General features: G+C 40.5%; 1 protein-coding gene across 4 annotated transcripts; it reads left to right on the plus strand.

Moving 5' to 3' along the window:
* Positions 1-469: 469 nt before the first annotated feature.
* Positions 470-27,851, plus strand: homer1b (homer scaffold protein 1b). 4 transcript variants are annotated; one of them, XM_059338208.1, is made up of 10 exons: positions 470-536; positions 724-1,143; positions 8,072-8,228; positions 11,608-11,739; positions 13,942-14,034; positions 17,829-17,977; positions 23,669-23,825; positions 24,059-24,169; positions 24,271-24,351; positions 25,216-27,851. In XM_059338208.1, the coding sequence occupies exons 2-10, from the start codon at positions 1,124-1,126 to the stop codon at positions 25,405-25,407; spliced, it is 1,092 nt and encodes a 363-aa protein (XP_059194191.1). In that variant the 5' UTR covers positions 470-536; positions 724-1,123; the 3' UTR covers positions 25,408-27,851. The 4 variants fall into 4 exon arrangements, with proteins under 4 accessions (XP_059194191.1, XP_059194193.1, XP_059194192.1 ...); XM_059338209.1 differs by lacking the exon at positions 470-536 and adding an exon at positions 570-604; XM_059338207.1 differs by lacking the exons at positions 470-536; positions 724-1,143 and having other exon boundaries at positions 7,926-8,228.

Genomic DNA, 27,851 nt, shown 5'->3' on the forward strand with positions numbered 1-27,851 from the left:
TATTAAAAGGAGCAGTGACGTCTTCACTGGATATAATAATACAATAAACACTGAAAATGACTTATTACAGCCTTTGAATAGAATAACATTTTCTTTGAGCATCTGGTCTAAAACAATAAAGCGTCAAATGGCATCAGTCCCTTGGGCACCGAGTGACGTCACTGCGGAGGACGGTGCGTGACGTAGGCAGTTCAATACCGACAGTGATCTGAGTAGGAGGGAAGCGGATGCATCAGCCAGATGTGGAGCGGCTTTTGGGGGCTGGTGGGGGGCTGGGTACACATATGGGTCTGTGGATTAGATCAATGAAGCACACATACAGAAACTGCAGGATGTGTTCAATCTATGCAAACGGCTCCTGCCTCCAGCATTGATAAGGAGAGGAGGGATTTGTCACGTGAATCGGTAAAAAAAAAAAAAAAAAGGGAAAAAAAGAAGAAAAAAAGCATGAATCGATGTTGCATATTGCACAAGATCTACTGTAGGTTTAGTGTTAGAGCCACATCAGAAATCGGCTTTATTACAGAGATGCACTGGTAATACTGAGTGTGTGGAATAGCTGTAGTCTGGGCGAGAGAGTGGGGGTGTAGCCTGTGAGTCTATGGTAACGAGAGAGAGAGAGAGAGAGAGAGAGAGAGAGAGAGAGAGAGAGAGAGAGAGACGCGGGTGGACAGTGTGATGCTGTGCGTTATCTAGTGGCTAAATGAGGGTTGTCTTTCCCAGTTCAGGCAGCGGGACTTCTCCACCCTTCCAGCGAGGATCTGTAATTTACACGACAACAGCAGGGCGCCTGTCGGATCTCCATTGGACTCTGCGCTGGATCTCCCACAGCTCCACTGCTGCTGCTTCTGCCGCTGCTGCCGCTGCTCCATCACCAAACCCTCACCGCCAAAAGAGGAGCAGAAGACGGTCTGGTTTCCGTGCCATGTGCAGAACGACATGTATGTGTGATTTCATGCGGTGACAGCAGAGGGGAATGGACCAGTTGTCATCAAATTCCTGCAGACGCACCGACGGTGATACACTGAGAGCTGTCGTTTAGAGAGAAGACCTTCATACGCAGCAGCCAATCCGAGAGAAACGTTTTTTTTATTGCCTGTGAAAAGGATCAGAGATCGCTTCCATGTCTACCATAACAATGGGGTAAGTGTGATTATTATCCCACCGGGAGAATGTGAGTTCCCTGTCACTCCTTTCTGTATTCATATCAGCTGCGGCTGCTTCACAGGGTATGAACTTCACCTCCATGGAAACCACACCACACATAACGCAATAATGACCCGGGTGTATGCGTAAAATGTATCTCTGTCTTACGTGACGTCTAATAAACTTGATGGGAGATAGCTCAGGTAGGCTGTGATCTTCTGACGGCCTAGATGTGCTGCACACTGAAACAACATATTTTGAGTCATGTAGTGAGGCAAATTACTCATCTTTCTCCTCTCAATATGCTCTGTTTGATAAAATAGAGAAACGCTTAAGGCCCAACACGCTGGCACACAAATGCAGGTGCAGAAGTGGCCTCATCATCAAACTTTTAGGTTTAAAATAGTGGGTTAATCTGCAGTGATTCACAAAGTGGGACCACGGGGGATTTTGGGTGTTCTCACCAACATGAAGCAGAACTTAAATCCCCTTTTATTTGCACTAGAACAATGAGAGAGTCTATAAAGATGCTGTTTTTTTCTAGGTCCCTCTGTTCCGCTGTTTACTCCCCACCTACATTATAGACAGTTATGTAATTCTGAAAGAAGGCATGTGTGGCAACAGCATTTCTTATCAAATATTCTCAAACAGAGATCTGATTTGCTGTACATCCTGTTCCGGGTCCTGCTCCAGGGAAGGTTTGGGAGCAGTATACTGACAGAAGCAGGGGAATGTCAGCAGCTCCAATGCTGCACAAGGCCCTAGTGACAGAAAGTGGCTTCCTGTCTCTATGGCAGCACAGTGACCGCTACCTTACACATCCTCAACAGCAGGCGCCCATCAGTGAGATATCCGCCTAGTGCGTTGCACTGCTCATTTGCATGTCCCCTAACCCTGAGCTCAGCGGTCCGTTTCCCCCCACCAAGCCTGTCGTTCATTAACAGCTGTCTCCTGCAGTTCATTGTGATTAATTGCACAGCAGGAGGTTAACAATATGGCACAGGCATGGTGCGATTTCAAGGCATCAGCCAAAACTCCTGCATTAACTATTTACAATACACTGGAGGCTTCCCACTCTGCCCTCCTACAGTGTGGGCAGCACATCATTCAGCAGTCTCCCACTCAGCCTCGGCTCTCCACTGGGCTCTGCCATACTGGTGACTAAGTTACTGTTATGCAACTGACTCAATGACTCAATTGATCCACAGTGGAATAAATTGTAAACGGAGATTCACAGCACTTTGCTGCATACAGTGTGTGTATTAAAGTCTGATTATGTGCAGGTGCAGATGAAAGCACACATATGTGCAGATCTGGTGTCTGGCTTCCTGTCTGGCAGTAATGACACAGACAGATAGAGTCATATTTCACGCCCGGCCTCGTGGCTGAATACCAAGCCACTTACAGCTCTAATGGTAATGGCACAGAGGAGAACATTAGTGTTGAACGAGAACTGGAGATGCCTATCAACACTCTCTCTGGTGCGCTCTCACTTCCTTGGGCAAATACAATTAATGCACAGACGGACTCAGTTTCTCTGCCTGTCTTTGTCTTTGCTTGTTTGTGTGGGTGTGTGCGAGAAAGAGTGAGTGTTCACAGGCACATCTCAGGTCATTGAAGCTGCTCCCGGTAGGTAGAGCAACAGGGAGCTCTCTCATTAATGACCTCTCTCTACCTTAAATAAGATCTAGTTGCCTTCAAGCTCTACTCTGTTGAATTAATGAAGAACTCTGGAAACAAGGATAACTTCTGGAGAGAGGCGGATGGAGGTGGAGGTGGCAAGGGAATGTGAGATCTCCTGAGAGGGATAGTTTAATTTTGCTTCTGTTTCACTGTCAGTGTTTTCAGAAAGAGGGGCAGCTGCATAGTTAAAGGGGACACACTGAAGTAGAAAATAAATTGCAGCCTTTTGTGGGATAAAATGACGCATATGTGTGTGTCCGGGTACACACTGTGACGCAAAGACTGAGTGTTCACATCTGTGCATCAAACCCCTGAAGCACAAGAGGCGCTATACACCTGTTGCCACTGCTGGAACTGCAGTGTGTGTGTGTGTGTGTGTGTGTTTGTGTTCTTTTGCTTCGTATATAGTGAGGACTGGAACAAGTTTTAATTAACAGAGTGAGGACACTTTTGGGAAGTGAGGACATTTCGGCCGGTCCGGAGGTTTAAGACTCGGTTTTAAGGTTAAGGTTACAATTAGGTTCAGGGTAAAGGTGTGGGTTAGGCATTAAGTTGTGATGGTTAAGATTAGGGGAAGGAGCGAGGGAATGCATTATTTCAATAAAGGGTCCTCACAAAGAGAGAAGAACAAGGTTGAGTGTGTGCATGTGTGTGTTTTGTCATGTGAAAATGCCCTATAGGCACCGATGCAGTGTTGTTCACCGATCAATATCTCTGTTAACATGTGTAGAGGTGTGATGTGTGCCATAACTCAATATGTTTTAAAGGGCCAGTTCACCCTGATTGCAAAAAAAACAACAAATTTGTTATCCAGACCTGCAGGAAGTTTATGTTTTATATCAAATTCTACATCTTTTATACAATTTTGTATTTTAAATCGTGGTCCATAAATATGTCTGTGAAGCGTTTTCACGCAGACTATTTCATTGGTAGAAAACTGTTCCAAGGAAAGCTGTTCAAATTTAGATATAAAGACGAACAATAACAGTGTTTCTGGTAAAATATGGTACTGTTTAATTGTGTAAGTGTACTTTTCATTCACCTAATTGTACTGAGACAGAAATATCTCAAAACCTGGTACATAAAATTAGAACTAATATTTGTAGATGTCACTAGAGGTAAGCAAATTTACCACTTCTGTGTTAAAGCAGTTACTGTAATTTGACGCAAATTAAATCATTAACTGGTATCTGTTCCATAATACATTCATTTCTCTGGATTAATAAGTTCCAACCTTTGGCCATAATTGGTCACATTGTCATCGATGAAAGTAAAGGGCAGTCTGAAAAACAGATACATTTTAATGCCACAACATTAAAGCAACAAGGAACTTTCATTTTGTGTTTCTTTTGGTGCCCCCTTTGGACAATAGTAGTAGTATCATAAAGATTTTTGACCTAGCTAGCACTTTAGAGCACGATTTAGAAGCGATTGAAAGAAAGATGCGACTTATTTTTAATAATATCAATTGTGTTTCACCGTCATCATGTTACAGTTATTTAACTTACATAGCCACACATGGAAACATTACCTCATCACAATATACATCCTGCAAACAGCAAACTTAGTTACAACCACAATGTAAATTAATATATATTGATATAAATCCATGTCTCACTATGTATTTTTTCTTTTTTTACTTTGCTGATCCTGCTCCAGTATGAGCCATAACCACAAAATATAACGAATATAACGAAAACAAATTCTCTAAAGAAAAATCTGGTCCTCCTATCTGGTTAATGTACTACCCACTGTTAAACATTGTCTGGGAAAATGTAAACATGGGCTCTTCCAGTCTGCGAGACATAAATCGTTTAGTCTGATTTATGTGGAATCAGTCCCGGGGACAGGCATTAGGAATAACTATATAGATGATATGTCTTGTTTGCTTATGTAAGGCATAAGAGGCATCAGTATTAAAGTGAAACTGTTTCATAACCAGTTATAAACTCATTTTTAGTATTTTTAACATTAGCATCAATTCAATGCTCAGTTTCCCAGAACACACAATTTCTTAGCAAAAAATGTAAAAAATTAAATAAAATTATTATTATATATATTATTATTATAAGTATGACACTTATACAATCATCACTGAAGCCAAAGTGTTTCTGGGACTATTTGACCACCTTAAACATTCTTATTGGGTGCCTAGAAGTTCAGATTAGAGCACTCATAGTTTACACCACGTCTACACTGTGTGGTGGTTTAAAGCTTCCCACTTCCTCCATGTAGTTCTCAGCCCTCTCTCCTCTCTCCTACATTCATCACCTCCTCCACGTTCTCCTCATCCCTCCCTTCTTCTCTCACTTTATCACTCTCCCTCCCTCTCTCATTCTCCCTGCCTTCTCTCTCTCTCTCTCTCTCTCTCTTTTAACATTCACGTTCCATCACCTGCCCTTGTGTCACACAGTATACTCTGCATGCTAAACACCTCTTCCTCCTCTGTGTTTTTCCTTCCTCCTCCACACTTCCTCCTTCATTCGCATCCCACTGAAATTACCCCCCCTCGCCTATACTTTCCCCCTTCTCCTTTCAATTCTCCTCTTTCATGTCCTCTGACCGTGCTCAGAGGGGTGTTCAGCTCTTGTTTTCACATTCACACTCTTGCCTGCACTTCTTTCATGGACTGATGGAAGATAGACAGCATGCTGCTTTTGTTGTGTCCCTGTTGCTAAATCTGTGTAGCTGCCATGCAGCGTACATGCTGCAGCCGGAGTTCATCGCTAGAGTGCAAGAGGATCAACGCGTTCTGGACTGACCTCCATGCAATCCCATAACCGGCGACTTTGAAAGGCTGTAGGCTCAGACCAGAGTCGCTGTAGACTATAGTGGGAGCACATATAAAGAGCCTTTTGTGTCATAACAAGCCTTCTTTTGAGTAGTAAACAATGTATATAGAAATGATTCTTAGATGTATATTATAAGAAAGCAGAACAACAGTCCATCATTTATTGTGCTGTCTTTTAAAAGTTCAGTTGTAGGAGTAAGTATTGCTTTTTTTTAACAACTGGTGGGTGTCTTTTTGGAACAAAACTCTTTGGCACAGGCGTTCATGTAAAAATCAAAGCGCAGGAACGTTGCTGTGTTTGGTACAAACACAATCAAGCAACAAGAAGCACAAGAATTTGCCACAGCTCTGTCAAATTATGCAATGAAAAACGAAGCCAGTTGCCAAGCGGCTATTGCACGGATCATACGGACAGGCCGTTGGTTGTGTGATGTGTGCTGGGGGAGAGTTGAAATGACTCACAGTTCCGCCACTTACACTGCTGTCGATGATTATGATAATTCGCGCACAGCACTCCACAAGCAGCTTTGTGAAGCGGCATTAATCATCCCAGATTCACTCTCTGACTTCCTATACTCTCCACATTCCCCATCATTCTCTTTCTCTTCCTGTCTAACTTCCCTCTCTCACTCCCTGTCTCCATGTTTTTCTTTCTTTCCCAGTCTTGGCTAATCACACACAGGAGGGGTGCTGCTGCTGAATTTTAATATTCATTTATACAGCAAGCCTTTGATGTCCCCCATCACCCCCTCAGTGCAGTGTAAGCACTTCTCTATCTCCTGCTCTGCCAGCACTGCCAGCCCAGAATATCTCCCTCTGCACCCTGCGCTTTGAGTGTGTGTGTACTGACTGTAGATATTACCCGAGAAGCCCCAACAATGCTGGAATATATGAGGGCATGGTTAGAGCAAGCCGAGGAGAGAGGGATAAATGGACAAGGGTGAAGGTGACGCATGAGTGACAGACGAATAGCGGGTAAAAAAAAAAGGCAGTGCATATACTCTAGGGCTGTAGTTCAGTTCAAATTTGAGGATTTGAGGTACTCCTCTTCAGTATTAATGAGTATTATCTCACCGCATTACTAGTTACTTTACAAACAAAACATAAGAAGAGGTTATAAAATATGATTTTGTTATCAATTAAACTAATAAGAGTCAATACAATACAGTTGATTGACAGAAAATAAATGGAAACTATTTTTTTAATGTTTCCCGCTTCACAAATGTGAAGACTTGCTGCATTTTCTTTAAATCATTTTGTTTTTAATAATGTTGAGGTTTGTACTATTGGTTGGACAAAACAAAGGTTGTGAAGGTGTCACTTTGGGTAATTGTGACGATATGTATAGATATTTTTACAAACAGTATTTACAAACCAAACAAGCAATCAATTAATGGAGAAAATGATCAGCAGATGAATTCATAATGAAAATAGTCATTAGTTAAAAGTTAAAAATCTCCACCTCAACCAACTACAATAGTAAAATCCTGCTTTTACGTTATTGCATGAGAAATAAGTATCTAATGGTATATATAACTGCTGCTGCTTTCAGTACTTTTAGGTACTTTTAATACTTTTAATAAATTTTTCTGATTATACTTAAATAGTAAATTTTCAATGCAGAGCATTTTTACTATGTTGTATTAGGACTTTTATTTACCTAAAAGATCTGAATACTTCCATCACCACAGCAAAAAAACAAAGATGACTCTTATATAATCCTTTACATTAATAGGGGTGAATCCTAAATCTGGTTTGAGTGTCACATGGGGGTCAATAAGGAATTAAGTCATCTTAAACTGAGCCCACCATGGAGTTTTGATCGTCTGCTGATCTGCAGAGGCACAAATCCACATATACACTCACACATAAATACAGAATTATGATTCCATCACGTATGTGTCAAAGTGTGTGCATGTTTATGCATTATGTGTGTCTGCGTGGAAAGGGCAGCTCTGTGGGGTGTGTCTCTGGTAGTTAACCATGGCCCACTGTCTATATTTAGCCTTAAACCCTCTCCTTTCCCCTCCTGTGCTCCCCTGTGTGACCCTCGCTCAGTGCTGCAGGCATTTCCATATCAGAGCAGAGAGAGACGACGCTACACAGATTGAAAGACAGCGAGAGTTTGTGTTGAATAGCTGCATGTGTTTAGTGTATAGGTTTACAAGTAGAGCGATAATGTATGAGAGGAGACTCGAGGTATATGTAGGAACTCTGCTGTAGTTTGACGGCTCAGTTAGCTTGTTATCCATGTATACAAGACATGTAGTAGTGCTTTGACAGCCTCTCTTTCTGTGGTGTAACTATGGAGGATGGCGAGATGGTGATTCGGTTGCCAGGGCGATCTGACTCCCCCGTGGGCACTAGGAGTTGCGCCGCTGGTGGTGAGTTTGGTGAGACGTTGGTGTTGCGGCACAAAGAGGTTCACCACTTCTTCTTCGTCCCCTTCAGGGAGCAGCCCATCTACAGCACGAGGGCCCACGTCTTCCAGATCGACCCCAACACCAAGAAGAACTGGCTGCCCACGAGCAAGCACGCTGTCACTGTCTCCTACTTCTATGACAGTACGCGTAATGTGTACCGCATCATCAGCTTGGATGGCACCAAGGTGAGCAGTCGTTGTGTTTATTACTGTACACACAAAACAGATTTCATCACACCTCCCCTACTGCAGCTATTGTTATTTTTATTTTCTGCACACATGGTTTTATTGAAATGTTAAACAGCCTTCCAGGAGATTTTAGTGTCACTGTGATCTACTGAGTGTTAATGATGCTAATATGCTCTGCGCTGGAATCTAATGTGCAAACACATCTTAAAAGAGCTCAGTGTTGCAGCCTGTCCCAAGACTGACAGCTCATGTTTCATCGCGCGGAGGCATGCAACCACTGTATTTATGTTTGCATGTGTCTGTCTGCGCTTCAGAGTCGACACTTTCTGTCTCTGGATATTCTTGTTAGAGATCCGAGAGGGATATTTCTGCTGGGCCTGGTGTGATTTATAAAGACACACACATGCACAGTTATGGAGAGAGGAGGGGTGAAGGTAAATGAGAGAAACAGATGACAGAGTGAGAAAAATGGGCGGTAGAAGAAATAAGTAGAGCGGCAAGGACATAAAAGTGTGAAGCCAGGTGTTTGAGAAGAGCGGAGAAGAATGTGAAGGACCGATGTCGACGAAGCAAAGTGTGTGTGAACCGTTTCTGATGGTCAATTGAGCATCTCACATCTCACAGGGCACTCAGTAGATGGTTGAACACTTAATTCAACAATTGTGTAACGCACACACTCACTGACTGCTGCCCCTCCCAAACTCATCATCATATATTGATGCCAACCAGAATGCCAACCATTACACAACACTGCTAATTGATCATCCATTAATTTGTTCTCCATTAGTGTTATTTGACAAGGGAGGCTGAATTATATAAGGTTTAGAGGAAGCCTCCTATTTTAGCTCATGTAAATGAAAACAATATAATTTTAAATGTCAACAAATTTAATGAAAAGGCTAAAATAAATGTGTTTGTCCTTCTCTCATACTAAGCCCAAGCCCATTGATTCATACTGAAGATGTACATCTTTAAAAAAATATGTCATTGATACATATACTTTTTCTTTTCAGGTCAATGTGGTTTTTAGCAAACGTTACTCAAACAAGAGTAAAAGTGCATTTGTTGGGACTATTTTCAGCCACAAATTAGGTGCACTAGTAAGGAAGTGACTGACTCAAAATAATCTATGCTGCATAATGGCAGCCCAGGTTTATCTTGAAGCTATGTGTCAGCCATGGCACCAGTGTGGTTGGTTTGGTCCAGACCTTTAAATCTGCTGAGTTGACTTATTGACATCATCATGAGAGCACGGTAAGAAGACTTACAATTAGCAAATCAACGCCATGGGATTTTTAAAATCGTTTTTCAAGCTGTACGCCAAAACCAAGACAACATATCCTCATGAACAGTTTGTATGATATCTTAGGATATGTAACCGTTCAATTTAATGTATTAAACCCGTGGTCTAACGCTGTGAATCGTAACTACTAGGTTAGGCAAACAAATTGCTTGGTTAAGGTTAAGAAAAAGTAACAGGGTTTGGGTTAAAATAACTTCTTCTGTGTGTGACATTAAAGGGGCAGAAGGTGACGTTGGGTGACACATATCTGCATACAGAAGTTCTTTTACAGATTTGTTTAAAATAACCACCTTGACTTGAACACCAGTCTCGTAGGTTAAAGTCAGAGGTTTTTATTCAATCCATTCACCACCTCCCACCCGCCGGCCCTAAAACAGCCATTCCCAGTTTTTGATGAGAAAGTGGAAAGGCAACCAGATGAACTGAGAGAGGGAGACAAAGCAAGTAATGAAATTACAGAAATAAATAAGAGACTATATTATCATACACTGTAAAACTTTTTACTGTAAAATTACAGTAAATTACTGGCAGCAGTTTCTCCAGTAAGTTACTGTAAAATTTACAGTACCTCTACTGTATTATAGAAATACAGGTCCGTTTACTGACAAACTGTCTCGTAACGCAGAAAAAAATAGCATGACATTTAAATGTTTAACTCTAAATTATGTTACAACTAATCTATTTAAACTCTATATTAGGATTGCTGGAAAAACAGCACACTGTGATTATTTCAGCCCAGATAAAAAAGAAATAAAATAAAACTTGTCTTCTTTTCGAAAATAATGACTTTATTTTCCTGACATGCTCAGCTGAAAACAGTAAATAAAAAAAATAAAAAAATATAATTTTGAGCGTTGGAATGCCTGAGCAATCATGATAACTCCCACAATGCATTGTTTTCACAGCAATATACTGTACAATCATTATACAGCAAGTTACTGTTAGAATTTGACTGTAAATTTACAGCAAAGTCTTACAGTGTATGTATATTATCAACATGATATCAATATTCGTTTTGTTTTTTATCTCTGTTATTCTCAATACCAGTATATTGCCAGTACATAAGACTTGGAGTTGACAGTAAGGAAAATATAAATAATGCCAGACTTACCCTTTAACTTTAAGCTCTCAGTATGTCAGCATTCACCAACTTTTAGACTTTCTTCTACAGTTTTTCATGACCACCTCATTATCTAGTCTCCCCCCATCGGATGATTCTATCTGCTGCTCTGCCTCTCTTTCATCACTCTATATGTGTGCATACATGCACATGCTCATGTTTGTGTTTTGCTCTTTGAGCCTTACTAGCAGCAGGATACTGAATCCGTGGTGAAGGCTTTCAAAGTCAAACTCAGCAGCCCTCTGTTCGCTTTCCAAGCATGGATTTTATTGTTTTAGTGGATGTGAGCCTGTGCAGCTGCAGACCGGAAGCTTAACGCTGTTCTCTCAAGCTTCCCCTGTCTCTCTCACATATACATAACAACACAAACACAAACTGCACTATTTGTTCAGATAAAGTGTAGGGCTGCAACTGTGATCAGTTTTTTATTCATTTATAAAGTGTCCCGTAGCCCCAGGTGATGCATTAAAAGACATTGTTAAACCCAAGATATTCTGTTGCATACAACAGAGAAAAGCAGCAGAGAAGTTGTTGTTTGATAAAATTTCTGAAATTATAATTTGATCATCCAAATTGTTGACGATTCCTTTTCTATCAATCGACTAATGGATGAATTGGCTAATTGTTTTGGCTTGACTGCAAATACTGTTTGCAGAGTCTAATAGACATACAAGCAATAATCAAATATTGGCACTTATAGCAACAGTTACAGAAAGATAAAGTAGGGCTGCAACAGAGCTTTTAAAGTGTTTTATTGTGTGTTCCAACAATATAACGCTTTATTGCTATTTTAATCTGTAGCCCTGATTTGTGGTAATAATCTTCTTTCGGACGTAGAAAACACACACACACACACACACACACACACACATACACACACACACACATATTAAACACACTGCAGTAATAAAGTTAATGTAATACGTATTAAGTGGGCTCCCTCTTTCCTGCAGGCAATAATCAACAGCACCATCAGTCCCAACATGACGTTCACAAAGACCTCACAGAAGTTTGGCCAGTGGGCGGACAGTCGAGCTAACACCGTCTATGGGCTGGGATTCTCCACCGAGCATCATCTCGCCAAGGTACCACCCCCATCCACCCGCCCACACTTACACACACACGCACACACCACGTCTACTATAAACCACTTGGCATTAATCAGAGGGTGGTTCCTCTTCTCTTCTTCTACCCCGGTCTCAGAGAGAGGACGCCATTTCAACTGTCTTTTACTTCAGCTTCTTTGAAAATAAAGAATCTGCGTGGCAGTTAGCCCTAATTAAGCTTTTTTTCAGAGCGTGTTCATGAAAGTTTTGTATATGTTCACTCGTGTGTGAGTGTGTGTGAGTAAGTGGGTGGTGGTTTCTCTCCTCTGCAGTATGATTCAGCTCTGTCGTGAACTGGGGAGGCTCATAACATTAGCAGCAGTATAAATAAATATTACATAAATACAATATATTATTGATCAATCTGTATACTTGCACACTTTAAACTTAAAAGTAAAATATATAATCATTTTTACATTATTACCTAATCTGTTAAAATTATTACATCATCAGTTTTGAAAGAAAAAAGACCCACTTGAAAGGTATAACATTGTCTGTAAAAAATATGATTCCAATATCAGTCAGTCAGGACATTTTATTACATTATTGGATTTTATGACATTTTAAATCTGGTTAAGTGCAGCTTTGGTTAAATTTGTTGAATTATAAAAAAAAATCACGAAATGAAAGACCAAAGATGGACCTGGCGTTTTAGAGCTTAGGGCCGCATTCCACCAATTTAACATACTGGTTTCCATCAGTTTAGTAAATTTTTTTCCTCATAAGAAGTTCTACTGGAAACAGTAGACAGTATAACATCACATAACCGTGATGATGTCACCAAGGTTGGCTACGTTTTTGGCTTGGGTTTCACGGCATGACTCGTGAGGGGTACTAGGGGTGAAGAGACACGCTTCCTTTTTCAAATCTATTTCTCAGAAGGTCCCAAACTTTCTAAAAGTGCAGTATAAAGTAATGGAGTATCCCTGCAAGAAGTAAAGGTGTCATACACAGCAGTTTGTCACCAACTGATCCCTGCTTAAGCTTTGTTTGAACTTGCAAAAGACACCTTGACGCAGCCTCTGTACGAGATACTAGCATGCACAAAGACATTTATGCACAATGTGTTATTCATTGCAGTATTCTCCGAAACGCAGGCATACAGACAAAATATTATGTGAATAAGTAAGAAGTAGAGAAGAAGAAAAGTGTGGATGTAAAGGAGAGTAGGCTGCACACTGACATAAACATTGCTTTAAAAGTAATTCACTTCTTTTCTAAAGTAGAGCATCTTTGGTTAAACTGATTCACAGTGGTAATTACACCGGGGACAGGATCTGCGTCTGTGGTACATCAATATGCAGTTTTAACAAACACCTACCAGCTAATTAGAAGTATTTTCTGTGGTTTAAAGTTGAAATAATCAGATTCACCTCTCAGATAACTGCAGTGCCAACACTCCTGGAGCACTTACACTGAGAACTACTGCATTTAGATCACTGTAACAGAACTATTATATTGCACTGAAGTGAAATGATATTGAGTTACTATTGCAACTCCGCTAATGGCAGACACAAGAGCGGCTCCAGCAGCGTTGTCAATTTGATTTCCTCGCCACTCAGCCCTCTGCAGTGCTTTATATACTAAATTACTCTGTAACACTGTGGGAGTCATGTTGGTGATGTACCACACCCTAAAGGGACATTGGGGCGTTCTTGTGTGTGTGTGTGTGTGTGTGTCAGGGTGTTTATATTTGTTCAAAGCCCCTCAGCTGAGCTCACCTTACTGCTTCAGGCTCGCTGGATGTATCTTTGCTCTCGACTAAAATAACTCCGGAGATCAACTTCAGCCATCGACACCTTCTGATTAAAGAAAAAACTCAGCGAGGAAAACACAATGACACACTCTGCTCTGCTGTGTGTGTGTGTGTTTGTGTGTGTGTGTGTGTGAGTGTGTGTGTGTGTGTGAATGTGATAGGAAGGTTACTAAAAGTGACCTAGTTAGCTCATGTTTCTGCTGCGGCATTATGGGAAAGGGCTTTCTTTTCTAAGTTCATGTGGGTCGTTACTGACCACAGCTTCTCCCTATCCGTCCCCTGTTTTCACAGCTGACCTATTACACACTGATCTGTGTGTGTGTGTGTGTGTGTGTGTGTCCATGCACATATGGCTCTACTAAACAGATTAATCCACAGCATTGTATGTATTACTGTCCATACTGACTATTGTCCTCTGTGTCCAGTTTGCAGAGAAGTTTGCAGAGTATAAAGAAGCAGCACGGCTCGCTAAAGAGAAGAGTCAAGAAAAGATGGAGATGGCCACGTCTCCCTCTCAGGTACGTTCAGTACACACTATGATAACCCCTCCTCAGTTTTTAAGCCTTTTCTCAGCCTACTTGTGACCTGCTGTCATGGGCTGTGGTGTTTAATGAACAGCTGGTGAACAGATCAGCCAAAGACTGATGCTTCCTTTTGGTTTTATTTAGTTTGATTATTAATTATCAGAGGAGGCACATAGATAAATTCAGTGAATAAGAAAGAATTGGACAGAAAAAATATATTTACAAAAATACTGTTGGGTTAAAAAATGTTTTTAAAATGTTGACACTAATGGTGGAAGAGTATTCAGAGCATTCACCTAAAGGATCAATGTGTAATTTTCTGCTATTAGGACTCTCTCAATCAAAACAATACCAAAATTGTTGAGTTTTAATGTGGTGCAGACAGTCAGCTTCTCCTTCGAAGGATTCCTTCAGTTTGCAGGAGGTTTTTACCAGTAGACAAAGTATCTGCAGAAGTCTCCTCCTCCCCAAAACAAACACTGAATAAAGTAGTTTCACCTTAAAAATCTGTGTTTTTCTGGCACTGTTTGGCAGACAGCTGCCACAAATGTTTGCTCAGCTTGTTTCTCTGACGATCCAAGAATTAAAAAGTGTATGGCAAAAGTGTGGCTTAAACTAGATTTAAAAAAAAATATATTGAAAATGTAATGTTCCACATGCCCACACTGTAAAACCCAATGTTGCTTGTTTGTTATTATAACAAAATTTTCCTTTTCAATACAACATGATTTGTGCAAAAAGTAATTTTAACCTAAAATATTGAGTCAAATAGCAAGAATCATTTGAGGTCACTTCTTTTCCCTTGTTGTCTTGACATAAAATTATTTTGCAGCATTGACACTCAAATATTTAAGTTGAAACAATTAGTTGGGTTTTACAGTGTATAAGCCAATAACTCACCAGTAATTTTATCTGTCATATAATTGTAGTGGAGTGAAAAGCACAATATTGTCTTTGGAAATGTATAAAGTTACTCTATAAAGAACTACTAACTACTAATGCTGCACTCACGTACTCCTCAGACGTTCCCGTTTCCAAAGTTGGGAAGCAATTTTTCTGATTTTGGTGTGTTCACAAGTTTAAGTCGTTATACGGAAACAACACGGATAACAAAGAAGATGTCCATTCCCTTAAACCACTAAAATGTTCCTTTACTTGACCTTGCTAATAAACTCTACATGCTGCAACTAACGGTTTCATCCTAATACCATATTACAAGTTACATTAAAAAAAAGATGTCTAATACAAAGATGAACAGAAACCCAACATTTACTTCCGGCCGCCCTCTGTCCTAAACATAGACTGTATAAACTGCATGAATGCAGGATAAATTACCTTCCACTGCTGCATGAACCCCCGGGAGGTCCACTCCTAACATAATATACACCAATATAGTACATTTCCTCTGTATGTATTTATCCCATTCATTGAAAGAAAAAGACAAAGCTGTCTATGGACTCTCCATAAATTAGAGAGCATAATTAGCCTGTATGTAAGGTATTTGTTTGTGTGGGATATCTAATAATAGAGTGTTTTAGGGCATATGTAACTGCATCTGAGAGAAAATTAGCTTGTTTCAGAGGAGAATCCCCAGAGAAATCTGTGCTTTAATCTTAAGGCTGTTAACAGGCTCCTTGCCCTCGTCTGTTCATTACGGAGGCTAGGGGAGCAGCCCCCCGCTGTACTGCGGCCTATTACTTGCACTGTTAATGCTGCGGCCCACATGGGCTGAAATGCTACAGTAGCTACCTTGTGCTTCCCATGGGAGGATGTTTTTTAATGAAGCCAAGTGGACAGCTTCGCTCTCATCAGGGGTCGAAGGCTGCATGTGCGCCGGCCACCACCACACTGCTGAAAGTGGAGGCAGTGCTGTTACTGTGAAGGCTGCAGTCTTCCTGCTACAAGCCCGCAGTGCTCTACTCGCTGCTGAAAGTCGCCGTTTTACCCTCCAGATCCTTTCTTTTCTCTTCCCCGAGAAGCATTATTACGCTAAAAGAAAAGATGAGAAAACACAAATGCTATATGCTGCTCCCGACAGGCAAGACCCTGGTGGACGTGCATCATGAACACATATTAAATGGTATACTAATGAGTGTGGAGCTCAACATGTAGCGCTAATCTTTTTCTTATCTCTCACTTCCTTCTTGTCCATTAGAGACATACAGGCAGTGTCATTGTGCTACTGTATTGTGTCCAAGCCCTGAGACTTAATAGCTTTGTTTTATGTACGCGCAGCAGCTAAATGATTTGTCTGTCATATAATTCTGTGGTTGTATGGGATATAAAGATAAGCATTAATCTGTAATTCTGCAATTTCCCACTGCTATAGTGAGATATTTAATGGCCTATAGGCGTGTGGAAGTGTTCACATTTTTGCATCTGTGAGAGTGTGAGAGGCAGCACCTCCACCAGCCCTAAAAACACACAAACGCACTGCCAACATTTCTCACTTCAACTCTTTATAGACAGGAGAACGATGATGCATATTCATGTATGAAATTCTTCTTTTGATCTTGTTGCCACATCTGCTTATTAGAGGTTGTTAAGATCATTTAGTTAATTGTTACACATTTTATCAATTCCTTAGTTAATTATACTGTAGAAATGAATTATAAGTGCCTTTCTGTAAATGCTGTAAAGCTGATTTGAGGTACTTTTTTTCAGCCAAGGACCTCTTACAAGATAGAGGATATACCGTGTGTGTACCTTGGAAAAATTTGACGTCGCCGATCTAATTTGGAGTTCATTTCAGAACACAACCACTCACACTTGTGTTTCACTTTTAGTGCACATAGGCTAAATAAACCTTGAAATCGGATTATTTTAAATAGCATTAAAAAAAATACAAATATATTATACAATGTATAAAATCAATAATGTTCAAAAGAAATAGAAGTTGAAATATAAAAAAGTTCATTATTAATAATAATAATAATAATAATAATAATAATAATAATAATAAAACTAGTCTGGGACTTTAATGTAATAGGCCTATAGTAGGAAATAGTTTGTGTAAAAAATGAATAATTGAAAGGTCTAATCTTAATGTAATTGCAGACTATAACAAACTTTACATTCATACATCAAATTTCTGCGTTTTCTCTGTTTTTTAGTCCTTTTAGTCAATTAATCATCTCTGAATTTTGGATTTATGGTCCAAGAGAACAAGACATTTAAAGATGTGAGTTGGACTACAGTGCTGAAATTTAAAGGGTTAAAAAAATGAATTGATTAATCATAAAAAAAGCAAAATAATCAGTAATGAAAACAGTTTGAAAACAGCAAATTACTGTTTCTGCTTTGAGTGCTAATGTTAAATGCATAATTTCCTGTACGCTTGAGTCTCTGTCTCTGGGAAAAGCAACCAGATGCCATTAAGATCTAAAAAAAAAAATGTAAAAGCTTTTGTGACCTCACAGTATCATTATTATTTTCAATTATTGACGTTAGAGAGTATCATAGTGATATTTATTCATAGGGAAAGGTTATTGAAAAAGTATTTAATTCCTTATCTAATCATGACTAACAGTGTAAAGAACAATAAAATGGTTCAAATATATTAATAGTAACACTAACCTTCAACTCAGATACATTTTTCATTTTATTTATTTTTCTTATTTGAGTTTAGTTTGTACAACTTGGATGGGTTTGCATGAGGGAAGGGACCATAATATACCATAATATCAAGAATGGGAAAAATCTTACAAGAACTCAGACTAGTGTCTGATTGATAAAAATTATGACATCTAAGTATTAGTAACAACAAAACAACTTTGTTTCACTTGTAGGAGTCTCCAGGAGGCGAGCTCTCGTCACCTTTGACCCCGGTGACTCCGCCCATGGAAAACATCAACGGCACAGACGACATCTGTGACACAACTCCCAACTCAGACAGCCGTCCAGAGCCATCTCAGAACGCACTGGCCTTCGCACACAGGTACGCTCACAGCATCGTGATGTGTTCACTGTCCCGTGGTGTCATGTTCACTACAGTCTGACCATCAACACTCACTGGGTCTCATGCAGCAAGATTCTCTTAAATTTCTCTTATATTTTCTAAACACAAACTTTGTTCTTTTTTCCTAAACTTAACCAAGTTATTCCATCTCACAACATTAACCACGTGTCCCCAACAGCTAGGATTAAATAAAACTGATATTTTTGGTTGGAGCGTATTGCAAACGAATTTGTAAGAACCGTTCATTAGGATACTTTGCAGTAGTGACATCAACATTCTGTTAAATAAACTTAAGTTAAACAGGATTTTCCAGTATTGTTGTAGCAACAAAAGCAAAAACATAAGTTAATTTAAAAAATACATTAACAGCACAGTTACATTTTAATACAATATTTGAATATATATTATATATTAATTAAAATGTAATTATATAATATACCTGCAGGATTTTTGTGTTCCCCAAAAGTTGTGTTTTGTTGCATTGTACAACTATTTGTGGCCTGTGGAAATCAGATGGTGTTCTATTTTTTGTTCCCAAGAGAAGGGCAAAAACAAGAAAACACTGTTGAATCTTCAAAATCAATTGTTACTAACAAAATAAAAAAAAGCAAAATTGAGAGGAAATTTGTTCATAAATCACTTCCTGCATGAGGTCCGATGTCACAGTTACATTTAATTAAAATTGCACTCAAACAATACTAAATTAGTTTAATAATTATAATTTTTTTCTCTGTTCTTCTGTTTGTCTGAGGCACAGAAGTAGATACCTCTCGTCTTTGTCTTTCTTTCCGTCCACATGCACTTTCACTATATATGTTGCATGTCAGCATGGTAGTGAACTCCCTCTATTCACTGCTGCTCTCTCGTGTTTTTCCTCTCTAGGGAGCAGTATAAGACTTGTCGGGTCTGCTCTTTCTGATAGGGATGTCATTACGAGTCCTGACTACTGCGACATCATAACTACGCAAAACAAAAAAATGTTCAGACAGGAACAAACTTTCCCAAAAATAACAGCCTGATTGCAGGATAGCAACAGGGAGGGTCTTCGATACAAAACCTGGTGCACTGCCTGTTTACTAACCTCTAACGAATAAGGTAAAACAGCACGCCATCGTCACTCCAGTCAGGAGGAATATTGGTGCAATGAATTATATCAGTGACACTCTGTCACGTCACACGGACCAGGAAAAGATGTTGAGTGTTTCTCAGGAATGAGGAATTATTATTTTGTCCAATCTGAGCATGCTTGGTAAAATACATATTTATAGTTATATGTATGCATAATGCAATGCAATAATATCTTTTTAAATGCAAATTCAAATCTTTTGACTTTTGTTGTTTGGTGCATTACGGAGTATGTGACGGTGTCACTTCTATGCATGCAGCACTACTGTTACACTGTATACATTCCTGCTGTTTTTGTGTCCTGTTTGCAGACTGAATATTGAAATTCATTTTCCTTGTGATTGTCAAAACTGGTTCATATGCAGTAGATTGTATAAGATAAAGAGGTCAAAGTTCCATGTAAATATTTCTGATTTGTATAATGGCTCTCTGAGGAGGTGTGGCTGTGAGGTTCATCACCAAAAAGGTGTTGATGAAGCGTTTATGTAAGCCTTATATAACATGCTGTGGGTAGTGGGAGGCAGAGAAGGAGCAAGACAGACAGACACACAGAGTGTGTGTGTCAGAAGCTGGAGAGAGAGAGCGGTGCATTGTATAAAGTCTGTGCATGAGTCACTGATACCTAAACATCCACCAACTGCACACACACTCACTACAACAAATAAACTGAACAGGAGGGCATGGGCGATGAGTTTGAATCCTTTGAGTGAGTGAAGTGTTTTTTTCTCAGGAGAGGAAATGTCCCTGTTATCTACTGTACTCACAGGTCTTTTCATTTGTAAAATCTCTGTAATCTTGTGCCACTCGTTTCATTATTTCTCTGGCTGCGATTCTTACTAATTAAAGATATCAATCAATCGCTTAATGTATTATCATTGCTTTTTTTTTTGCTTAACTGTGGGTGTCTGAGAGAAGGCTTGAAACATTTTTTGGATATTTAAAGATCATTATAGAGACATCTTTAGAGACAAGGGTATTTTTTATTAAAGTCTCTGACAATTGCAAAAGCTTAGAAATCCCTACCTGCTGCTACATCATGAACTCTATAAGGCTACACAGATCTGAGTGTGCAGTGAGAGCAGAATGTAGAGAGGACACCCACTGCCTGCTGCAGCCTTGCTGCTGATGTGTCTATTAATGCTGCATGCGTGGGAGACTGGGTCGACTCTCTGCATTCACGATGGCAAGCATGGACGTAACAAGCAAACCTCAGTCTCACAGTCTCTCACAGGCATATGCAGAGAGGGTGGATGCCAAATATTTTACCACATAACCGTCTCTTTTTATGCTCTCTATGATTCATACATCGTCAATTTAATATGTGCATCATCTCACATGTCTGTGACCTTTTACAGTCTTGTGTACCACAAGCTGCATTTAAACTAATGGTTGATTTAATAGAAAAAAAAGAATAAAAGTGTTTGTACTGTATTTTAATTATGTAGATTATTTCATTAAGGGTTTAGACACATGTATAGAAACACACCTGCACATACAGGTGTTTATTTTTGCACCAGACCTCTATGATGGTCTTGGTTTGTGTCTGTGTCATGCGTCTGAATTAGACGGTGACTTATCTCCATTACATATACGCCGCACTGCTGCTTAGTGGGGCTGTGTGGGCAGGATTGTGTGGGTGCGTGGGGCAGTGGAAGAGAGAGGAGGATGAGAATCAGGGGCTGTGAGAGGGGTTTTTTTTTATATCGCAGGATGTAGGCGGGTTTGGCAGATCTGCAGTAGAGTCATTTTCAATGGTGTTTGTTGGGACTGCCTTGGCTGCATGTGAATGGTCTTCTAGTGTTGGAGGGATGTAGGCGTCTGTGGTAGGCTTGTGTGAGAGGGAGACGATGCCGATGTCATACGTCAGGGTGCCTGCGAGCGCCTCCGTTCCTCAAAGTGCTGCCATGGCAACCGCTCCCTGCTCCTTGAAGTGCACCCGCAAAGGAGGAAGAACCTACCTGACATCGCACAGCGGTCAGGGCACGGCAGAAACACAAGAGGGCTGTAGAAAAACCTTCAAGTTTATGTTTTGTGTTTGATAGTTTTATTGAGCCTTGGAGGAGAATTGTGAAGTAGTACAGCACAAAACAGAGCATTGATGTTTTATTCAAGAGTCATGGTGTATTGGCAGTGTGTACAGGTTATGTTCAAACCACACAAAAACATTCAGAATTCAGCTTTAAAAAATGGAAAAATACATTTGAAACCAATTTAAAAAACAAAATAAAACACAATAAAAAAAAGTATCCTGACACCGCTTAAAAAATATGCTGTATCTGTTTTAGTTCACATGACATAGATAAAAACACATAAAAGTAAACTCTGTAACATGGATGAAGTCTTCTCTACAAGATACAGAAGTCTGTGATTTTTTTTGGTATTCATTTTATTATTATATATAAGATATAACAATTTCAAGCTCATACAAACAATAAATAATTGCTTTTTCAGTTTAACATCACAATTGGCTCTTGCATGACCACAAATTGAATTAAAGCCAAATTACATAATGATCAGCAACTTGGAATTATCATTAGCTTATAATAAAATCCTCATGATTACATATTGTGTAAATAATCACATCATCTTTACAATTAGCAGTTTAATGACACAGTCGCGGCTAACTTACCCTCCATGAGTCTCACACACCTCCAGCTCTGCTCTGCTGTCCTTAGCCAGAATTGTGCTCAGGTGCCCCCTGAAACCTTTCAGCCAGACTCATTTAATGAAGACGAACACCAGTGACAAAACATCTCGCACTCTTGTCTCTCCTCTAAATCTCCCTCCATCGCTCTCCCTTGCTTTCTCCGTCTGTCTCCATCTTCACATCTTGACGTCTCGCCTGCTCTCCTGCTCTCCGAGCTGCTGTGTGGGGTTTATACATTGGCGGGGCTGTGTGCCTTGGTGACAGCATCGCTCCATGTGTGTATCTGTGTGTGTGTGTGTGTGTGGTTGTGTGTCAGTTGATATGTGCATGTGTAGGATGAAGTGTCGTCTCCCTCCTATGCGTCACACACGCAGACACACTTGCACTCACAGAGGGGGTGGCTGTTGTGTAAGAACTGAAGGCGCCGTGGGAGTCCTGCGTGAATTGGATCTGAGTTTTCTCTCTTTTACACTCACAGAGTGGGTGTTATGGCATAGTGGAGTACTGCTGCAGTGTGAGTTTATATATGTGTGTGTCAGTGAGGGGGCGGAACAAAACTGAAACCAACCTTGTTATGGGTCATACACAGACCCTCATCACTCCTTGAGCGAGCTAAGCTTCCTTTTGTGTTTTTTTTTTTCCTGTGTGTGTGTTTCCACCGCTGTGAGGAATTACTGTGAAGTATGTGGGAGTGGGAGCTCCTTTTCAAAGGTACTTGACTCAATGTCAGTACTCGACAAGGTTTAGGTCTCTCATACATTCTCGCGCCTAAATCAGACATGATGTGAGAGAGGAAGTAGGCATTATGTAAATCTTATATGAATGCCTGCAGTGCTCATATTGAACAGGGGAGATGCACTGCAGAAGCATGTTCCCGCCACAAAGTTGTACATATATCTGATATTTCACTTCAACTCCGAACTATCGACCAGGCAAGTATTTCTCTACACCGGCGTTTTTCTCCCACATATGCCTCTCCATAATTTAATTCAATCACATTCAATCGCTGCTCTCTTATCTCTTATCTCATCTCCTCATCTGTGAGTAGCTGGACCAGATTAGGCTCCAGCCAGTCTGAGGATATAATCTCAGATTACAACTCATGTGGCAGACAGCTGCTTTTACAGCTACAGGCAAGTGCCGACTTCCAGTTTGAGTGCCCGCTGCAGCCTTTGTCTGGTTTCAGTGTTGATGGATGGATGGATGGATGGATGGACGGACGAACGGATAGACGAACAGATGGATGGATTTTTGAATGGGCCCAACCAACACAAGCTTTGCAGTTGACCTGCAAAATGTCAGTCAAAGAGACACAAAAGGACTCAATATGACCTCAAAGAAACTAAAAATGACCACTAAACCATTCAAAAGATCTTCAAATAGATAAAAAAATAACTACAAAGAGACTCAAGATGACCAAAAAAAGCTCAAACGAATGATAAATACAGGCAAAATGACCACAAATAGATTGAAAACATCCACTAAGAGACACATAATGACCACAAACAAACTCAATATGTCACATGGAGACTCAAAACATTGACAGAGAGACTCAAAATGACAGAGACACAAAATGATGACTAAGACATTCAAAAAGACAGAGGAGACAACCACTGGGAAGATACTGGACCCCCCAAGGGGTTTGGGGGTCCTGGTATACATCCGTACACAAGGGCCCGTAAATCTTGTGTGTCTCATAATCTATGGATGAACAGACGGATGGATGTTTACAAACAGTAAAGGTTCTGATATGTTGTGAAACATTCATAACTTGATTTTGCAGAATTACACATCATGAGTTTTCAGATGTATACATCTTGCATCAATAGCATGAAAACATGAACACTAACGTTGCTGCTGTGGTGACCTGACAGTATGAACGTCTCTGTGCTCTGCAGCCCCGCCATGACAAAACACTGGGAGGCTGAGCTGGAGGCACTAAAGGGGAACAATGCCAAGCTAACGGCAGCTCTGCTAGAGTCCACAGCCAACGTCAAACAGTGGAAACAACAACTGGCTGCCTACCAGGAGGAGGCTGAGAGACTACACAAACGGGTGAGGGACAGGGCACAGAAATGCTTGTTTTCATGTGTGATTAATTATTCAAATCAAATAGGAGGGATCATTTGGATGGGATGGTGTGAAGTCAAGATGAGAGGATTATTGTTGGCAGGAGGGAGAGGACATAAAAGGTAGCCTGAGAATAAAAGATAGGTTGAGACCATGGTTCTGTTGTGTCCATCTCTCTCTGTGGGTCTAAATCTTGATCTTTCATTTTGTCCTTTTAGGTGACAGAGCTCGAGTGCCAGAGCAACCAAACCCCAGTGATCAAATCACAGAAGACCGAACTCAACCAAACCATAGAGGAACTGGAGAACACGCTAAGGGATAAGGAAGAGGTGTGTGTGTGTGATAGCAGGAAGTGCCTCATTTGAAATTAATGGCTCATGCAACTACACCCATGCTACACAGCCTCTTAATCTGTTTTTCTTTGCTCCAGGAAATGGAAAAGTTGAAAGAGGAAATGGAGAATATGAATGACCTGATGGAGCAGAAAGACACCCTTACGCAGAAACTTGAGGTGAGTGATACAAAAAAGCATTATACATATACAGTAATTGTTCCAAAGGGTATGTGCACTCCCTCTGTCATTATTAACTCACTGTAACACCACATATTGTTTGTTCCTACCCTCAAATATGAACCAGTGTCAGGAAATCAACTCGTTCTAATAACTAAATGTTACAGCCACTGGTTTAAATGCGTAAACATTGTGAAATGGCTGCAGTTTAATTGCGTTTTCTCTACAAAACTACTTTACAAACGTTATTATAAAAGGTGTGAAGGGTAAAACTTGATTAGTTATGTTATTAGTAAGTGATTTGTAAGTAATATTACTTCAAATAACACGGTGCACATATAGAATTCCTGTATTTGTTTGATCCATGAACAACCCAGATGTATTAGTTTTTTAAAAATATTTTAATATATCTTAAGAACAATGCACACACAAAATAATTCAGTCAAAACACAGGAACACACACTTGGCATCCATACAAACAATGTCAGAGCAGCGACTCCAGGGTGTTAGATCTCAAAAAAAACTTGCATAATTGAACATGACTTCTGATAAAAACAAACATGGCAGTATAATGTCCTCTTCAGCTGCTTGCACTTCTGTGTGCTATGTTTTGCACCAAAAGAAGAAAAGAGATAAAAAAACTTTTGAGAGCACTTAACTGGCCATACTGCTCGCTGCAACTCCGGCTTCCTTAGATTCTACTGAAGTTTTACAGTTTTTTGTAGTATATAGATTTTTGTAAGCTGTGAATCGATTTTGAACCGTAGAGGATAAGAATCTCAATTCTTACATGTATCAATCCCCCCCAACCCTATTTTTTTACCTCCTAATAAACCAAACAAAACTGCTGTCTCTCTTCTCTAGGAGACGGAGCTGCGCAGTCGGGTGCTGGAGGAGCAGTTGGCGGGGGCCGAGCAGCGGATGGAGGAGAACCAGGAGGAGCAAGAGAATTTCAGAAAGAGCCTGCGGACGCTGCTGGAGCTGCTGGACGGCAAGATCTTTGAGCTGACGGAGCTCAGAGACACCTTGGCTCGGCTCATAGAGGAGGCCAGCTAGAGACGGAGCTGCCTAATCTTCACAGACAGAGCCATATGATAATTTACACCCTGACACCACCCCCCCCAACTCACCCACACCCAATCCACCCACCTTCCTTCCTTCTTCACCACACACACATTTAAACTGAGACACTACACTGCCCCCAATTCTGATTTTGCTCAAAAAAGGGCAGCTAACATCCAACCGCAGGCACTCCTGTAGTTCAAGACAACGCAGGAACTACCTCATCTTGCCTTCTGATTGGCTGGTGTAGGAGTGACCTCGGTTGAATTGATCTCCCCACAAGTAGAGATGCCTGTTGTGGCAACTGCCCCCTAAATCCACCCACTCACCCACACACTCTCAAAGAGTTAACTTGAGATCTGTGCCTCAGTGCCATCTGCTGTTTGACCGGGAGAGCTGCAGCACAGCTTGGAGCATCACAACAACACACACACACACAAACACACCCCTCTCTTTCTTCCTCTCTAAACTGCCCCCCCAAGGGGAATGTTGAAAGTCATGTGGAAATAATTGCTGTTAAGACTCAGAGAACTGCGCCAAAGCTGCCAAATCCCCCCAAAATATTGTCCTCTAACTAGCAGATGCTTTGATCCAAAGTGACTTACTGTACAGAGAAGTACTGAACAGAGAGTCCTATGTTTGGGCTCGGGCTGCCAGTGGAGTGTCACTGGAATTAAAGGACGGCTCTCAACAAGCCAGTCAGTCTTACCTATTGGCCAGGACACACAGGGCTGCTGGGAAAGTCTACTAATCCAAAATGACTGCTGTAAATTCACACCCTATTAAAAATCCAACATGATAGATGAGTATTGAATCTTCCAGAGCCGTTGCTTGTGCCACACCGAAATTTTAGAGGGCCCGTCTTAGATTCATGAGAGTTCATGTATCCAGACTGCTTCCACCGTCACAGACACCTGACCTGTCTTCCTGCCAAACTCAGTGTGGTGTGTGTTCCCCAACAAGGCCTGACCTTTGACATAACGTGTGCCTTCAAAGCACATATGCGTGGACACATGTTTGTATATAAAATATGTGTGTGTGATTTGTGCTGTGAGAGAAAGACCCTGTTTTTGGACATCAAGGCCAACACACACTGAGCAATACCAGACAGGCTCTATACGACACCTCATCTAACTATCTATCAGGTACTCTACTCAGTGGACTCATGCAGATAGGTCAAATGCAACTCAGCCGATCCCCCCCCAACCCCCAAAGCCCTCCCCTCCCACCTCCCTCCCATGTCCGACAGAAAGTGAACTACTGTTGACCGCGAAACCTGTGTGGCAGCCGTGTCTGTGGTCGAAGTAGTGCATCGTGAAGGGCTTCTAGAGTGTCATCTACGTGTTCGTAAATCTCCACCCTCAGTGAAACTGGCCGCAGATTTTCACTCCTCACGGGTGAATACAGAACTGTACTCAGTTTCTATTCTTTTTTACACAGGATATAACACTGATGATATAATTATACAACTGTATACGACAACTTTCTACTCATGACATTGTAAATGAATGGATGAAAATGCAGTAACGCCCTGCAGTGGCTTATTGTCGTGTATTAACCCACGGAAAAGTATTGCATAGTTATTATAGAGTATCTAGTCTGTAGGTAAACAATGAAAACCTCTTCAATATATATTCAAATGCGTAACAACACAATGTAAACACATAGTGTTAAACGTTATGTACCAAAACGTACTTCTGAAGCAGCTCCTGTACCAGTAAAATCCAAAACTGTCTCTTAAAATCTCTTTCTTTAAACACACAAAATTTCTCAACATCCTCACATGAAATGCTGCTTATGTTACCTTTTAATTGAGCACCCTGTTTGCACTGTGTTATTACACTGTTGTAACTACATTATATATCAAGAGATTTGCATTAAATATTAGCACAGCATAATTCTGTACGTAGATCATTGTAGTTAGTTACACCGGTTAATACACTGGAATAAGACCCATGTAAAGGAAGTTACCCAATTTTTTTTTTCTGGTTTAACTTTGACAGTCGAATGACAGACATGGAAAACCTTGATATTAATGCTATTGTTAATGAATGCCTTTGTACAGTAGTGGATAAGAAGCTTTTCATTCTCCTGTTTTGTAACTTATGGTATTTAAATGTAGGTATTATTATTAATGTATTTAGAGGTATGAGAAGACTGGCAATATTTTTGACTATTTAAAGTAATTTTGAACTCATGATATTAAAGAGGTACCTCAGGCTAATGATGTTCGTAGATTGGTGAGACTTGTGTGTGTTTGCAGGTGAAAGGATTTGCCAAATGCTGGTGAAAAAATGATCAGCAGACACACCTGTTGGTGCTTCAGCCAAACTGAATCATTTGTTGAATTCAAACAAAGACAGCCCTACCAGGCTGAGAACACACCTCTGTGAACTGAGAAATGCTATGTTTTATATTCAAATACAGTGGCAGCAGAA

This window comes from Centropristis striata, chromosome 7 (assembly GCF_030273125.1).
Source record: "Centropristis striata isolate RG_2023a ecotype Rhode Island chromosome 7, C.striata_1.0, whole genome shotgun sequence".
NCBI lineage: Eukaryota > Metazoa > Chordata > Actinopteri > Perciformes > Serranidae > Centropristis > Centropristis striata.

What these genes read in the sequence shown, in the direction of transcription:
- homer1b (XM_059338207.1), top strand. Translation starts at nt 7,926, where the DNA reads ATGGAGGATGGCGAGATGGTGATTCGGTTGCCAGGGCGATCTGACTCC. An exon ending in GCACTGGCCTTCGCACACAG is followed by an intron (nt 17,978 to 23,668) that starts GTACGCTCACAG and finishes TGTGCTCTGCAG; the next exon opens with CCCCGCCATGACAAAACACT. An exon ending in CGCTAAGGGATAAGGAAGAG is followed by an intron (nt 24,170 to 24,270) that starts GTGTGTGTGTGT and finishes TCTTTGCTCCAG; the next exon opens with GAAATGGAAAAGTTGAAAGA.